The sequence below is a fragment of the Tachypleus tridentatus genome, chromosome 7 (genome assembly GCF_004210375.1).
Source record: "Tachypleus tridentatus isolate NWPU-2018 chromosome 7, ASM421037v1, whole genome shotgun sequence".
In the NCBI taxonomy this organism is placed as follows: Eukaryota; Metazoa; Arthropoda; class Merostomata; order Xiphosura; family Limulidae; genus Tachypleus; species Tachypleus tridentatus.
The window spans coordinates 185,880,336-185,897,202 of NC_134831.1; the positions used below are offsets into that span (position 1 = coordinate 185,880,336).

Here is a 16,867-nt window from a genome sequence, read left to right on the forward strand (position 1 = left end):
CAGAAGCTCTGTCACCCTTCTTCAGAATTTGAATTCAGATACCGTGTAACAACTCGTTTCAAGACACCAGTGTTAATAAAGATTGGTAGTTTGTGGAATATCTTCCATGTCCCCTCTTCTACCTATCGATGTTCTATGCTCAGGATCTATCGTGTCCTTGTTTTCTCTAAACTGGACAATAGGTCTATTGTTCTGCCAGGACCTCGGTCTTGAAGATTCTGGACCTCATTCACCATCTAGGGCTTTGGCTTGGCACAGGGGCTTTCCATTTTTCGCTAGTCCTGAATCCTATGAACCTCCTCTTCACATCCGCCGTTTGCAACTTTCGTTGCAATATGGCATTAAACTTGGATCCTTACCACAGCATTCCACGTGGGGTTGTGTCATCCTTCCTCAGTGGGCTTTACTCGTTTGAAATAGACTGTCTGCCATTCTTCCTTCCAACTTTCCTATACAGGCGCAGCTGGCTGAGTGGAGTGTGTCATTGGATGACGTTGTTGTCACCACTAATCAGCCCCTCACCCCATTGAAAGTATTATATTCTCTTTACTGAACATCCTTCAAACCATTCCTCCATTCCATTTATACGGATGTTTCGAAATCAGTGACTCTGTGGGATCTGCCATGGTTTGTTGTGGATCGGTGATTGCTGATCACAGTATCCACTCTTCAGTTTCTGTGTTCACTGCCGAGTTGTATGTCATTTCTCTTGCTCTGGATCATGTATAAGCTACATTATACAGTACTATTTATATCAACTCCTCATCTCTTTACTGTTCCTGGAATCACTTAAAGTATCGATGGCTCGGCTTCGCGCCAGTTGGCAGTCGAATTGGAGTAAGCAATATCGTAACAAGCTTTTCCATATCATGTCTTCTGTTGTTCTTTGGTCATCTTATTTCCATAGGGATTAGATGTAGGAAGTTATCCTAAGTACACTACAGTTTTTTTATCTCATCGTTTGCTTTTATCTGGGACTGATGCATCTGTGTGTGGCCTTTGTGACACTCAAGTTATAATAGTCCACGTTTTGCCATTGTGCCATCGTTACGACTTTGAACGACGGCACCATTTTAGACGTTTTTTCCACTGGTTTATCCCTAATATTCACGATTATGACACTGTCCACTTGTGTTTTTAAGTTTTTAAGGGTCATTGTCCTTTTTAAGTTTTTTTCCTGAATTTTAGACATTGTTTTGTTTAACGTGCTTTATTTTTACATTTCATACTAATTTTACTTTTACATCTTTTACCGGTTTTTTGACGCAGATAGCCTAGCTTCATATTTCATGTTAATTTAGTTTGTTTATATATATTTCATAGTCAATTAAGCTACGGATTTCAAGTACATGATATGTTTTGTTTAGTTGGTTTCTCTTGTGTTTGAATTTCGCGCAAAGATACACGAGAGATATCCGCACCAGTCGTCCCTAATTTAGCAGTGTAAAACGAGAGGGAAGCCAGCTAGTCATTACCACTCATCGTCAACTCGTGGGCTACTCTTTTATCAACACGTTACATTATCGTAAAATTAACCGCGAACTTATTGAGAGTTTACAAGTTCACGTTTTAAAAGAAGTTATATTATTAAGAAATTCGAATAACATCCATTTTTGACAAGGCTTTATCGTTTAATGCTCGAGACATGATATCATTGAATAAGTGTGATTAGGAGACATGATATCATTGAAAAAGTGTGACTAAGAGACATGATATCATTGAATAAGTGTGACTAAGAGACATGATATCATTGAATAAGTGTGACTAGAAGACATGATATCATTGAATAAGTATGACTAAAAGACATGATATCATTGAATAAGTGTGACTAAAAGACATGATATCATTGAATAAGTGTGACTAAAAGACATTATATCATTGAATAACTGTGACTAAAAGACATGATATCATTGAATAAGTATGACTAAAAGACATGATATCATTGAATAAGTGTGACTAAGAGACATGATATCATTGAATAAGTGTGACAAAAAGACATGATATCATTGAATAAGTGTGACTAAGAGACATGATATCATTGAATAAGTGTGACTAAAAGACATGATATCATTGAATAAGTGTGACTAAAAGACATGATATCATTGAATAAGTGTGTATAAGAGACATGGTATCACCGAAGAAGTAAGTTTAATGCGTAAACATAATCGAGAAGAAATCATATATCGTGTGATTTTGGTAATACATAATCGGAAACAACTGTTATACGTTTATGTTTTAAAGAAAATGACGTCACAGAAGGATTTTGGTTGTTGTTGTTTTGAATTAAGCACAAATCTATTCAATGGGCTATTTGTGCTCTGCCCACCACGGGTATCAAACGTGGTTTTTAGCGTTGTGAGTCCGCAGACATACCGCTGAGCCACCGAGGGCGAAGGATTTCGGAAATACGTAACCGGCAATAAGATTTCCACGTTATGTTTCAAAAGAAGTGATTTTCTGGAAGGATTAATTTTAATATTTTCAGTTATAAAACAAATATCTACAAAATTCAGAAGACTCGTCAACTTGAAAAGTTTTTGTATGTTCAAACTTTAGAATAGATATTTTACAATTGTTTTGATAAAAATAATATTCATACTCTTAAAAAAGATTATTTTAACGTTCACTTTATGAAACACGTTATTAAATAATTAGGTCTAAAGTTTGGAGAAAAAATGTATTTATATTAAAACGGTGATAACATATAATCTTTTCAAGAATTTTTTTCTCAAACCTTAAAAGATACTATCAGAGATTTCAGTTAAATTAATAAAGTTAAGATGTTATTGTTGAGTTAATATTCCAAATGTATACAATAGCTCCAAGAATTCCAAATGTATGTATTAGTTTCAAGAGTTAATATTCTAAATGAAAACATTAGCTCCAAGAATTCCAAATGTATGCATTAGTTCCAAGAGTTAATATTCTAAATGTATACATTAGTTCCAAAGGTTAATATTCTAACGTTATACATTAGCTCTAAGAGTTAATATTTCATTACTTGCAAGGTCTAATTATAAGGTTTCAAGTATAATTGTTTCTTTATTCTTTCTACTTAGTTATCACAAAGGCTAATTTATAACTACTCAAGGATATATTAGTAAAGAAAGAACTGACCCACTAACCACGATATGAGAGTACAGACAAGCAATTATATGAAGAATGAACTATTTCCACCCAGAGTTCCCAAACGTCTTTCCATTAACCTAAATTCTAATGTAGACAACAACTTGTAATGATTTACAAAGAAACCTAACAAAAACCCGTTATTTCTAAATGGTGGAGGACAGACATTAACGCTTGTTGGAGAGGTCATTCAAGAAATTATACTTGAAGTGTTTGTTTGTTTGTTTTTGAATTTCGCACAAAGCTACTCGAGGGCTATCTGTGGTAGCCGTCCCTAATTTAGCAGTGTAAGACTAGAGGGAAGGCAGCTAGTCATCACAACCCACCGCCAACTCTTGGGTTACTATTTTACCAACGAATAGTGGGATTGACCGTCACATTTTATAACGTCCCCACGGCTGAAAGGGCGAGCATGTTTGGCACGACGGGGATGCGAACCCGCGACCCTCAGATTACGAGTCACACGCCTTAACACGCTTGGCTATGCCGGGCGTACTTGAAGTGTCTTAATGAAATTTTTGCATAAAATATTATGATTTGACTTCCTCACGTAAGACTGATCGTATGTAAACCTTTATACTTGTTTACGACGTATATTATGCATTATCATCACAAAGTGTACGTTTAATTCCATTTTTAGTTTGAATTCTAGACTAAAAACAGTAGAAAATAACCAGTGGAAGTGTGTTCTGTGGAACATCTGCCTTCACTTGCTGGCGAGTCTTATCACGTGCTGATCTAAAGTTCTGCACTGCATCAAGCACATTAAAGCCAATCCTTATCAGATACCCTTAAACGAGGACAAATTTTTTCAAGTCTCTATTTTATGGTTTTCAGACAACAGCCTTCGTTTCCTTCTGGTGTCTGTCTAATGATTACACTAAGAAACGTTTTTTGCTGCTACTAGAAATAAAGAGAAAATCTTCAATAGTCGCGGCACTTGAAATTCTTTCAGACAGGATTAGAATTAATTAACCTATGAGACCTCTCCCCATTTTGATTAGCTAGTCACTGATAGTGCATTTAGACACAGAATATAACGGCCCCGCATGGCAAGGTGGTTAGAGATCTCGACTTGTAATCTGAGGTTCGCGGATTCGATTCCCCTTTACACCAAACCTGCTCACCCTTTCAGCCGTGGGGGTGATATAATGTGACGGTCAGTCCCACTATTCGTTGGTAAAAGAGTAGCCCAAGAGTTGGCGGTGGGTGGTGATGACTATCTGCTTTCCTTCTAGTCTTACACCGTTAAATTAGGGACGGCTAGCGCAGATAGCCCTTGAGTAACTTTGCGCGAAATTCAAAAACAAACAAACAAATAAAACTGTAGATAAACTACTACCCCAGCCAATAACGCTTCTGATAAATGCATACATAACTAAAACAAAGTAACAATAACTTTAAAACCTCAACGTGTTGAACTGGCGAAGTAGAAATGTGATAACACTGCATTCAGTCATGTTATAACTTCCACCAGAAGAACTGCCGAAACTCTGTAAGAACATATAATTTCAGTTGTGGGTACCAGGTAAACTACGACTAAACATTTTATAACAGCTCTACACTAGATCATCAGTTGAGTACCCTTTAACTAGCACCTAACAACTGACGAGGTTGATTTTGTTTACAGAAATCACTGAGTTGTCACAAAAATTTTGGGAACAGACAAAAAAAACTAGCTAAAGGTGTTGGAATTAGAGGTCTAATATTCCCCTATGTCGTAAGAATTTCTTGAAAGTTTTAGTAGTTTTAAAAAGATGAAGGACCTTTTTGATAATGTTTAATTGGTGTAAACCCGGCCATACAATGATAAAACGTATCCACGAGACCAGTAGAAGCCTTACGACTCAACATTCCAAGGTTAGTTAGTTTAGAATACGTTCTGAATGATTCGTTGTGATTACAGTTGCAATGATATTCTAATCACCAGTACCCAACACCTATATGCTGAGCGCTGGTTGTACTAGCAATTTCTAGAGTAGACACTCTGTTGTCTTCCAATGTTATTGCTATTTTCGATGTAGAATGATTTAACAGAGAAAACCTGTGTTGTCTGCGCACCTCAGTTGTCCTTAAATTACGTGTAGCAACAAATATAATTTACTCTAACTGAACTAGCTAGTGTTAAACCATGCACTGCGAGCAACTAAGTACCCTCTGGCTAAGCGTCATAAAAACTTTCATATTCATAACTGTTGGTCTTGTTTGTAAACGACTTTTATCAGCCCTATTAAAAATTTGTTGTTATTTATTAATCATGGGTTCTACATGTGCTAATGACGTGTAAAAAACAAACATTAATTTGAATACAATTAGCTATGAATGTATAAAACATTACTAAGGAAACAGTTTTACTAACTGTTTTAACATTATATGAAACAGAAGCGAAACTAAACAACATATTTATTTCATTTCCTCCAAAACATATGTTAAATGTTTTACTCAAACATCATGTAGGTTTCAGTGTCATATTCTATTACATTTTCATTAATTTGTTTCACAATCCTTTACCTATTAATAAGATCGACCGTATTACAAATACAAACACATACCTTTAATTTTTCAATTTCGTAAGGAATAAATAAGATAAAAAAGTTGTAGAAAGATGAGTGAATTTTAAGAAATAGTTTAAAATATCACAGAGTAAACTGGAGTTTTGGACACAGTTGATATCACGTTGTAGTTGGTTTGTTTCAAAACTTAGTTTATCTAAAAATGTTATGTTACTGTTACACAAGAGGCATCATCAAGTCTATTGAAAACCTCAAAGCGAGAAAGAAGCGAGTTTGTTGAAAGCTTCAAACAAGGAACTGTTTTTGTGTTTTGAAGTTCACGCAAAGATACATAAGGGATATCTGCACTAGCTGTCCCTAAATTAGCAGTGTAAGACTAGAGAGAAGGCGGCTAGTCATCATCAACCATCGCCAACTAGTGAGCTACTCTTTTATCAACGAATAGTGGAATTGACCGTCACATTATATCACTCCCACGGTTGACAGGGAGAGCATATTTGGAGTGACAGGGATTCAAACCAGCAACTCTCAGATTTAGAGTCGAGCCTCTAACCACCTCGCCATGTCGGGGCCCAAACAAGGTAGAACCGAGACAACTTCATAAAACAAGAACAATTTACTTCAAGAATTTATTCTGTAACTTTGTATTACATTACATTTTAAGATATGATAGCTGTAAAGCTGACGTCTTGACAGGTCGAGCCACGAAAAGAGGGACTCACCTAAAAAAATCGCCAGAAACAAAATATAGTGACGTAATCATGTCCACATATTTTTTGCAACTCAATTCGAAGAGATGTGCTGAAAACATTTATTTACTTCGCTGCCCAGCTAAACAGAAAGACAATGCGAGTCAGCCTTAACTACCCAAAATAAAACAGTTAATGTCCATAGATTACGTAATTCTTCTGTTAAACAACACAAAGTTAACCATAATCATAAGTAAAAAGGAAGAATATATTACACTTAGTAGTATATCCCGTTATGATGACTACAATAAGAAGGAATGTTAACTGACTCTTAAGCTTATTGTATTCGGTGGTTTAAACGAGGGGATAAAACCTTGGACCCTGCCTCTTGACGTCTTTTGTTCTCTAGATGTTTAGTCTTTAACTCTCCTAGTTCTCTCATCTCTTCCATCTCTTGTTCCTAGGAACAATAAAAAACATGCTTCTTTTCTCAAAGTGACAAGATATACTAAACAACTAAGTGAAAAAAAAGAAAATTTAACATTTTTAACGACAAATATCCATTGTTAACACTCGTCCTAAGTGAATTTGTTTGTTTTTTAAAGTCAGAACGCTCTCTCTTTCATTAGGAAGGAACGTCTAAGGCTATTGAGCTTTCCTCTCTAATTACATCATGTCCACCTAACGGCGTTGTACTGAACTGTGACATACGTTTCCTTCCATGAGTTTTTAGCACTGTAGTAACGTCCACAGTAGATAATTTCTATTTATTTATGTGTTGGAGACACTGTTTATCCGTGAACTTTTTTGTCTTTTGATAAATTATTCCATGTTATAGTGATCACAAATATGTTTATATGTTCTCCGTGATGACGAGAAAACCCACTTGTAAAGAAAATTATATATGTAAAAACGGTTGGTATGAGTAGAGAAAGCTCTATGTAGAGGAGCGAACAACATTTCAACCTTCTCGGTCATGGTCAGGTTCACAAAGAAAGAAAGAGGTAATTGACCGAAAGCTAAAGGTGGTTGTGTAATTGAGTGTAGGAATGTAGAGGGCATGCTTATGTTGGATATATTTATTAATATAGGTATAAAAGTGTTCCTTTGTATTGGTTTATTTTAGGTTTGAGTTGTTGTATAAGTAAGGCTTCTTTAATTTTGCGTTTGTTTATGTTTGTTTCTTTATTTAGTATTTGGGTGTTTTATATGGTTATGTTGTGTTTATTTGATTTGCAGCATTCTGTCTTTGGTTACATTACAGTTATTACATATATGTTTATATGTTCTGTTGTTGGTTATACTATAACGATCACAAATATGTTTATATGTTCCGTAGTTGGTTATTTTATAGTGATCACAAATATGTATCCCAAGACGGTTGGTATGGTATGAGTCCTTTGTTTAGCAGATGTATCTCTCTATTCATTGCTTATTTGTAAGTTGAATCTGTTAATTACGAGGTTGGTTGATGGTTAGTCGTGTTGGTGTCTTTTTTGTTGTTGGCACCTTAGTTTATCTAGCTTTTGTGTTGTGGAGGATCCTCTTTTTCTTGTCGTTCTTACTATTGAACCAGAAATTTACGGACTCATAGAACGCAACATCAATCAAATCAATAATACTCAACAATGGTCTCAACTTCGCAGAAACACCTAGAAATATTCCATCCGTTGAAATGAAAGCCTGTCTGGAACACCTAGCTAGAAGACTGGTGATCTACTCTACACAAACCGAAACACCAACAAAACAGCAGAAAACAGCCACCAGAAATAAGACAACTTCGACAACAGTTCTATCGACAACCAACAACCTATCTTTCGAGGTAGAACTGAAAACATCTATTTCACCAATACACCTCAAAATAGTATCTTAAACAAGTTTTTCAAGGAATTTTCATGCAAAACCATCAACACAATTTCACAGAAAAAAAACACAAAAAACTCACACGAAAATATATTAATTCTATAAACAACACCAAATTCTAAAAGCAGATAAAGGCAATGCTATAGTTATAATGAACACAAATGAATACATTTAAAAAATGAATATCTTATCAGATACAAACAAACTTAAACTAATAAACACAAACCCAATAAAAACACATGAAAACCAATTACAGCAAAATCCTACTACAAATGAAAAAAAAAACAACACAATATCAGAAAACCTTTATTCTCACCAATGAAAGACCGACTCACGCACACCACAACTATACGGAACCCCCAAACCTCACAAACTAGATTGTCCACTACGACCCATAATGTCGACCTATGAATCATTTAACTGTAACCTCAGTGAATACATAGCGTGGACATTTTTTAAATATGTAACATCAGTCGGCTCCAATTTTCAAAGACTCTTTTAACTTTAAATCTATCCTTAATCAACTGAATCATAAAGCCTTAATGGCCAGTTTTGATGTAACTTCCCTCTTCACAGAAATCCCAACAACTAAAGCCTGCAAGACAGTTTTAAAATTTTGTGTCCAAGACTCAAACCCATTGATACACATTCCTAACAACCAATTAGCAACCTTACAGAATTCACTACCACAAAAATTAACTTGGCCCGGCATGGTCAGGTGGTTAAGGCAATCAACTCGTAATCTGAGGGTCGCGGGTTCGAATCTCCTTCACACCAAACATGCTCACCCTTTCAGCCGTTAAGCCTTATAATGCGACGGTCAATCCCACTACTCGTAGGTAAAAGGGTAGCCCAAGAGTTGATGATGGGCGGTGATGACTAGCTGCCTTCCCGCTAGTCTTACGCTGCTAAATTAGGGACGGCTAGCGCAGATAGCCTTCGTGTAGCTTTGCGCGTAATTCAAAACAAGGCAAACCAAAACTAACTGTATGTTCAATAACCAAAACCACCTACAGATATATAACTAAAGTCTGAGGAATCCCGTGTCACCAGTTATAGCCAACATTTTTATGACACAGATTGAATCTCAAGCGATCAGTTCGTACGTACACCCACCACTATACTGGTACAGATATGTTGATGATACAATTGCTGGAATCACATCTACGGAACACACACTTAGTTTCTTCAACCACGTTAACTCGATACACCTCAACATTAAGTTCATCTGTGAACAGGAAAAAATTTAACCAAATAGCTTTTCTCAACCTCAAGATCACAAGAACCGAAACATAATTCAAAACATAAATCTACAGAAAAATCACCCATACTGGACTACTACATTCCCTGGGACTTAGCACATGAAACAAAACAAAAACTCAACATATTAATAAACCAAATAAACGTATCCACAAAACTATGTTCACCTGATAAAATTAACGATGAAATCAACAAAATGAAACAACACTTCATCAACCTTAACAAATTTCATAAAAAAAAACCGTGGAAAAAATTATACGCACACACACATCTCAAAACATGCGACCAACAACAAACAAACAACAATAAATCCCAAGATACAACAAACTACAAAACCTTATACCGCTGCATACCTTAGGTTCCTGACATCAGCAAAAAAAATAACCAACATTTGGAAAAAAAAAAAAACTTATAACAAAACCCAACAGTTCATTAAACACCAAATTTATTCAAAAAGCAGTTACAAAACTAAAGTCCATACTATGTAAAAACTACACTGACAAACACAACACCAATATAAATTTGTAAATACAATACAACAACTGTCACAATTTCTCTATTTGAGAAACAAGCAGAAAAATGGAAACCAGATTTAAATAACAACACACACACACACAGAAACACCTTCACACGTTTATGAACACTACAAATCAAATAAACACAACATAACACCCAGATACTAAGTAGGAAAGCAAATATAAACAAACACAAAATCAAAGAAGCCCTACCTACTTATACAGCAACTAAAACCAAAATTAAACCAATATAAAGGAACACCTTTATACATATATTTATTAATAACCTAACATCCAACTGTAACACCCCCTATAATCCTGTCTCTAAGACACGTGCCCGACAACGGTCAGTTACAAACTCTCTCTTTGTTAACTTGAAGATGAATTAAGAAGGTCGAAACGTTGTTCTCTGCTTTACTAGTAAAAGTGTTAATACCCATACCAGCCATCCTGATATACATTTGTACATTTCGTCATAATATGTTTATTGTTGGTTATTTTATAGCGATCACAAATATGTTTATATTTTCCATTGTTGGTTATCTTATAAAGATCACTAATATGTTTATATGTTCCTTTGTTGGTTATCTTATAGCGATCACAAATATGTTTATATTTTCCATTGTTGGTTATCTTATAACGATCACTAATATGCTTATATGTTCTGCTGTTGGTTATTTTATAGTGATCACAAATATGTTTATATGTTTTGTTATTGGTTGTATTATTTAGATTAGAAATATGTTGATATATTCTGCTGTTGGTTATACTACAAACAGTTTATGTCTGCTGTTGATGATTCTATTATTTAGATTAGAAATACATTTATACCTTCTATTGTTTGTTATACTATTTAGTTTACAAAAGTTTACATGCTCTGTTGCTGGTTATATTGTAAGATAATGTTAAGCTAACAATAATAAAATGTTAACGTACATAAAAAATAAGTTATGATGTGGAAAGTCTTGACGAAAGTGTGCTCATAATAAAGTGATGAAATATAAAAGTACTAACATTACATGACAATGTTCTATTAAACATAAACCTTACCTGTAGTGAAGTAATATAAATTTAAGAAAGTAGAGAATGGTCTAGTCCATATCTTACGCACCTCTTGCTACTATGTGTTATACAGATATTCTTAGCGGTAAAACTCAAAGCCTTGTGTACGCCTAGCTAGACTGAAAAGCTTAAATGCTATATTATATAACAATATTTGTGGATAAACTTGAAACATTTTACAAGGATGACACTATGAAAGTTAAAAGGTAGCTTTGAAAAGAAATATATTTTTTTCTTTTGATATTAAAGACACATTACGACATTTAATACGTATAATTAATTTGGAAATTACCATTTAATGCTAAAAATGATCTACCATTTAAAAATCACTTGAAATTCTAAAGGGCTAGTTATTTTTCCTGTACTTTGTTTTTTGTCGTTGATTCATACACACGGAACGAACATGTTGTTTTAAAGTGTCACTCAAATATTTGAATACGAGTGTCGAATGTCTCTGTACTTACAAATAAACAAATATGCGTCTTTACAAACATTCAAAGCTTACGTTGTGATGCAGTCGTAACACAAGTGCTCTGCGTCCATCAGCCATGGTTTGAGAATACTGAATAAGATGATCCAAACACTCAGAAGGGGGCACTCCTCTCTCCACTACAAGTATAATTCTGGCCCACTAAATTAGAAAACAGAAATTAAACATCTGCTAAGCTCAGTTACCTGTTTAAAATTCGAACCAGATGGTAGATTCATCTTACGTATGTGTTTTCTTAACATAGTTTGTACTATGCACACAGATATAAGCATAGCAATATCAGAAAATATTAGGTTGAGGAATAATTCGTGAGCGTTTTTAAATAATTTCATTCAAGCATTACATGCAAGACTATGCATTGTTTTAAACGAAATTGCAAGAAATTAAATGCGAAAAGCAGATGGTGTCGAAGATGCTCGATTTTGTCCACTTGACATTCCATTTAATGAGCTGAAAATGAAAGCAAAAATTAAAGACATATGAAAATCAAACACACCATCTATTAGAGCAAAAAATTATCTACCAAATGTCATGAAATATTTTGCGAAAGCGTTTCATTTATGAATATATTTTTTTAAATTGAAAAAACGCTCACGAATTATTCCTCAACCCAATAGTTTTAATTATTGCTAACAAATCAGTAATGGACTACAAATGCCACTGAAGAACAAGAAAGCGCCCTAATTACATGGTTGTTATCGTTTTATATTAAAATTCGTTGAACCTACATGGTTTTACACATGAATAAACTACTATACTTTAGCAATCTACAACAATACTATCAGGAACTACTATATAATAAACAATTGTACAACAATACTATCAGAAACGACGATATACTAAACCAAACTACAACAATACTATCAATAACTACTACATACTTAACCATTGTACAACAATACTATCAGAAACGACTATATACTTAACTAATCTAAAATAATATTTCAGAAACTGCTATATACTTAACGAATCAACAACAATACTATCAGAAACGACTATATACTCAACCAATCTAAAACAACACAATTTGGAACTACTATATACTTAACAAATCTACAACAATATTATCAGAAACTACTATATATTTAACTGAACTAGAACAATATTAACAAAAACAACCATACTATACCACTGTATAACAATACTATCAAAAACGATTATACACTTAACCAATTTACAAGAATACAATCAGGAACTACTTTATACTTAACTGATCTAGAACAATAATACCAAAAAAAATTATACTTAGCCATAGTACAACAATACTATCAGAAATGATTGTATACTTAATCAATCTACAAGAATACTATCAGAAATGACTATTTACTTAATCAATCTACAAGAATACAATCAGAAACTACTATATATTTAACCGATCTACAACAATATTATCAGGATCTAATATATACTTAACAGATCTGGAACAATACCATCAAAAACAACTATGCTTAACTATTGTACAACAATACTATCAGGATCTACGAAATACTTAACCATTGTATAACAATACTAATATTGTTCTAGATCAGTTAAGTATGTAGTATTTCCTGATAGCATTTTTGTTAAGTATATGGTACTTCCTTATAGTATTGCTATAGATTGATTAAGTATATAGCAGTTTCTGATAGAATTGTTGTACAATGGTTAAGTATACAGTAGTTCTCGACAGTATTGTTGTAGACTGGTTAGTATATAGTACTTCCTGGTAGTATTGTTGTACATTGGTTAAGTATATAGTTGTTCCTGATAGTACTGCTGTAGCTTAGTTGAGCGTATAGTTGTTTCTGACAGAATAGTTGTGCAATGATTAAATATGTAGTAGTTCCAGATTGTATTCTTGTAGATGGGTTAACTATTTAATCGTTTGTGATAGTAGTGTTGTACAATGGTTAAGTATATAGTACTTACTGACTCTATTGTTGTAGATTGGTTAACTATATAGTCGTTTCTGCTAGTATTGCTTTACAATGGGTAAGTATAATGATTTTTCACATTATTGTTTCTGATAGTATTGTTGTAAATTGGTTAAATATATAGTTCTTCCTGATAGTATTCTTATAAATTGTTTAAGTATATGGTAGTTCCTAATTGTATTTTTGTAGATTGGTTAAGTATATAGTCCTTCTGATGGTATTGTTGTACAATGGATAAGCACAGTAGTTTTTGATAGTATTGTTGTACAATGGTTAAGTAGATAGTAGTTCCTGATTGTATTGTTGTACATTTGTTAAATATATAGTCGTTTATGATAGTATTGTTGTACAATGGTTAAGTATATAATACTTACTGACTCTATTGTTGTAGATTGGTTAACTATATAGTCGTTTCTGCTAGTATTGCTTTACAATGGGTAAGTATAATGATTTTTCACATTATTGTTCTAGATCAGTTAAGTATATACTCATTTCTGATAGTATTGTTGTAGATTGGTTAAGTATATAGTTCTTCCTGATAGTATTCTTATAAATTGTTTAAGTATATGGTAGTTCCTAATTGTATTTTTGTAGATTGGTTAAGTATATAGTCCTTCTGATGGTATTGTTGTACAATGGATAAGTTCCGTAGTTTTTATAGTATTGTTGTACAATGGTTAAGTAGATAGTAGTTCCTGATTGTATTCTTGTACATTTGTTAAATATATAGTCGTTTATGATAGTATTGTTGTACAATGGTTAAGTGTAGTAGTTTTTGATAGTATTGTCCTTGGTCAGTTAAGTGTATAGTAGTTCCTGATAGTATTGTTGTAAATTGGTTAAACATATTGTAGTTCCTAATATTATTGTTGTACTATGGTTAAGTATATAGTTGTTCGTGATAGTATTATTGTAGAATGGTTAAGTGTATTGTCGTTTGTGATAGTATTCTTTTAGATTGATTAAGTATATAGTCCTTTCTGAATGTATTGTTGTATAACAGTTAAGTATACTAGTTTTTGATAGTATTTTTCTAGATCAGTTAAGTATATAGTAAAATATATATGTAAAAAACGGCTCGTTTAGGTTGCAAAAATATTTTACGTAGAGGAGCGAACAACGTTTTGACCTTCTTCGGTCATCGTCAGGTTCACAAAGAAAGAAAGAGGTAACTGACCAGAAGCTGACCACATGTTTGAAAGGGGTTGTGTAACTGAGTGTCGGAATGTAGAGGGCGTGCTTAGATGTTTGAATATATAATTTTATATTACTATTATTTATTATATTATTTTAAATATAGGTATAAAGGTGTTCCTTTGTATTGGTTTATTTTGGGCTTAAGTTGTTGTATAAGTAAGGCTTCTTTAATTTTGCGTTTGTTTATGTTTGTTTCTTTATTTAGTATTTCAGTGTTTTCTATGGTTATGTTGTGTTTATTTGACTTGCAGTGTTCGAAAACGTGTGAAGGTGACTTTTTATGTTCTTTAAATCTGGCTTCCATTTTTCTACTTGTTTCTCCAGTATATAAGTCGTGGCAGTTATCACATTGTATTTTATAAATAATATTGGTGCGGTGTTTGTCAGTGTAGTTTTTACATAATATAGACCTCAGTTTTGTGCCTGGTTTTTGAATAAATTTGGTATTAACTGGAATGTCATATTTTTTACTAGTTTTTGCCAAATGTTGGTTATTTCTCTGTTGATGTCGGGAATATATGGAATGCAGCAGTATATGGTTTCGTGATTTTTTGATTCGTGAGATATATTTACTTTTGTCGGTTGATTTTGCTTTCTGTCTACACAACCTCTTTCAAACATGTGGTCAGCTTCTGGTCAGTTACCTCTTTCTTTCTTTGTGAACCTGACGATGACCGAAGAAGGTCGAAACTTTGTTCGCTCCTCTACGTAATATATTTTCTCAACCCAAACGAGCCGTTTTTTACATATATATTTTTCTCTTCAAGTGGGCCCGGCATGGCCTAGCGCGTAAGGCGTGCGACTCGTAATCCCAGGGTCGCGGGTTCGCGGCCGCGTCGCGCTAAACATGCTCGCCCTCCCAGCCGTGGGGGTGTATAATGTGACGGTCAATCCCACTATTCGTTGGTAAAGAGTAGCCCAAGAGTTGGCGGTGGGTGGTGATGACTAGCTGCCTTCCCTCTAGTCTTACACTGCTAAATTAGGGACGGCTAGCACAGATAGCCCTCGAATAGCTTTGTGCGAAATTTCCAAACAAACAAACTCTTCAAGTGGGTTTTCTCGACATCACTGATAAGTATATAGTAGTTCCTGATAGGATTGTTGTAGACTGGTTAAGTGTATAGTTGTTTCTGATAGTTTTGTTGTTGATTGGTTAAGTATGTAGCACTTCCTGATAGTATTGTTGTTGATTGGTTAGGTATGTAGCACTTCCTGATAGTATTATTGTACAATGGTTAAGTATTGTTGTAGAATGATTAAGTATATGGAAGTTGCTGACTGTATTCTTGTACATTGGTTACGTATATAGTACTTCCCAATTGTATTCTTTTAGATTGGTTAAGTATATAGTACTTCCTGATAGTATTGTTGTAGATTGGTTAAGTGTATAGTCGTTTCTGATAGATCGGCGTGTAACGTATTCGTGACGTCATATCTGCACCTTGGGAATGGAGAAAATTAGTTTCCCGTGACGGGAAATGGAGGCGAAACGGGAACATGGAGTAAAAAAAATAGTTTTTTTCAATATCATACATACAAGCACGAGTTCCATTATTACATGATAGTATCAAGTGTGACGTATACATGGCTTCATATTTGCACCAGGAGAACGGAAGAAATAGAGTAATAAGCCATGGGGGATGAGCTGATCAGTGGACACAGCAACGTCATCTAAGGACAGACCTAATTCAGCCAACTTCGCCTGGATACAAAGGCCAAATGGGACAATGGCAGACTGTTTATTATAAAAAAGTATGGAACATTTAGGAAGGAAAACACAACCCCAGGTGGGATCTGTGGTAAGGATTGAAGTTTTGCAGCATACAGTAAAGACAATTGGAAATGGAAGAGGTGTAGTGTAGGTTTATGAGACTCAGTGTACAAACTCCGGATTAGAGAAGTGCAGACAGCCCCTGTGTAGAGCCGAAGCCCCTCATGTTGAACAGGATCCAACATCTTTAAGGTCGAGATTCCAGCTGAGCTATAGACCAGAGACCCATAGTCCAGTTTCGATCGAATGAAGACACGATAGCATTTTAGCATGAAACAACGATCTGCTCCCCAAGATCCAACTCAAGAGAGAACATAGAGGATGTTCAGTGCCTTCGTACACCTGACATGTGGCTATTTGATGTGTGAAATAAAGATTAGCTTATGGTCAAAGATAAGTCTCAAGAACTTTGCCTCAGGCGTCACGGGAGGCACAACTCTTCCGACACAGATCTCGGAATTGGAATGA

The 16,867-nt window shown here is 34.4% G+C and overlaps 1 protein-coding gene across 3 annotated transcripts in view; it reads right to left on the reverse strand.

Annotated features, from left to right (window-relative positions):
• Window positions 1–2,160: 2,160 nt before the first annotated feature.
• Window positions 2,161–16,867, reverse strand: part of LOC143257493 (transient receptor potential cation channel subfamily V member 5-like) — a 74,080-nt gene continuing 59,373 nt past the window's right edge. For 2 of the 3 annotated variants that reach the window (XM_076516257.1, XM_076516255.1), the window contains exons 16-17: window positions 11,534–11,659; window positions 6,240–6,788 (exon numbers count right to left, since the gene is read on the reverse strand). In XM_076516257.1, the coding sequence (XP_076372372.1) occupies window positions 6,666–6,788; window positions 11,534–11,659 (249 nt within the window). In that variant the 3' untranslated portion in view covers window positions 6,240–6,665. Of the gene's footprint in view, window positions 2,458–6,239; window positions 6,789–11,533; window positions 11,660–16,867 lie in introns of those variants that run through there. The other variant, XM_076516256.1, reaches the window with a different exon arrangement.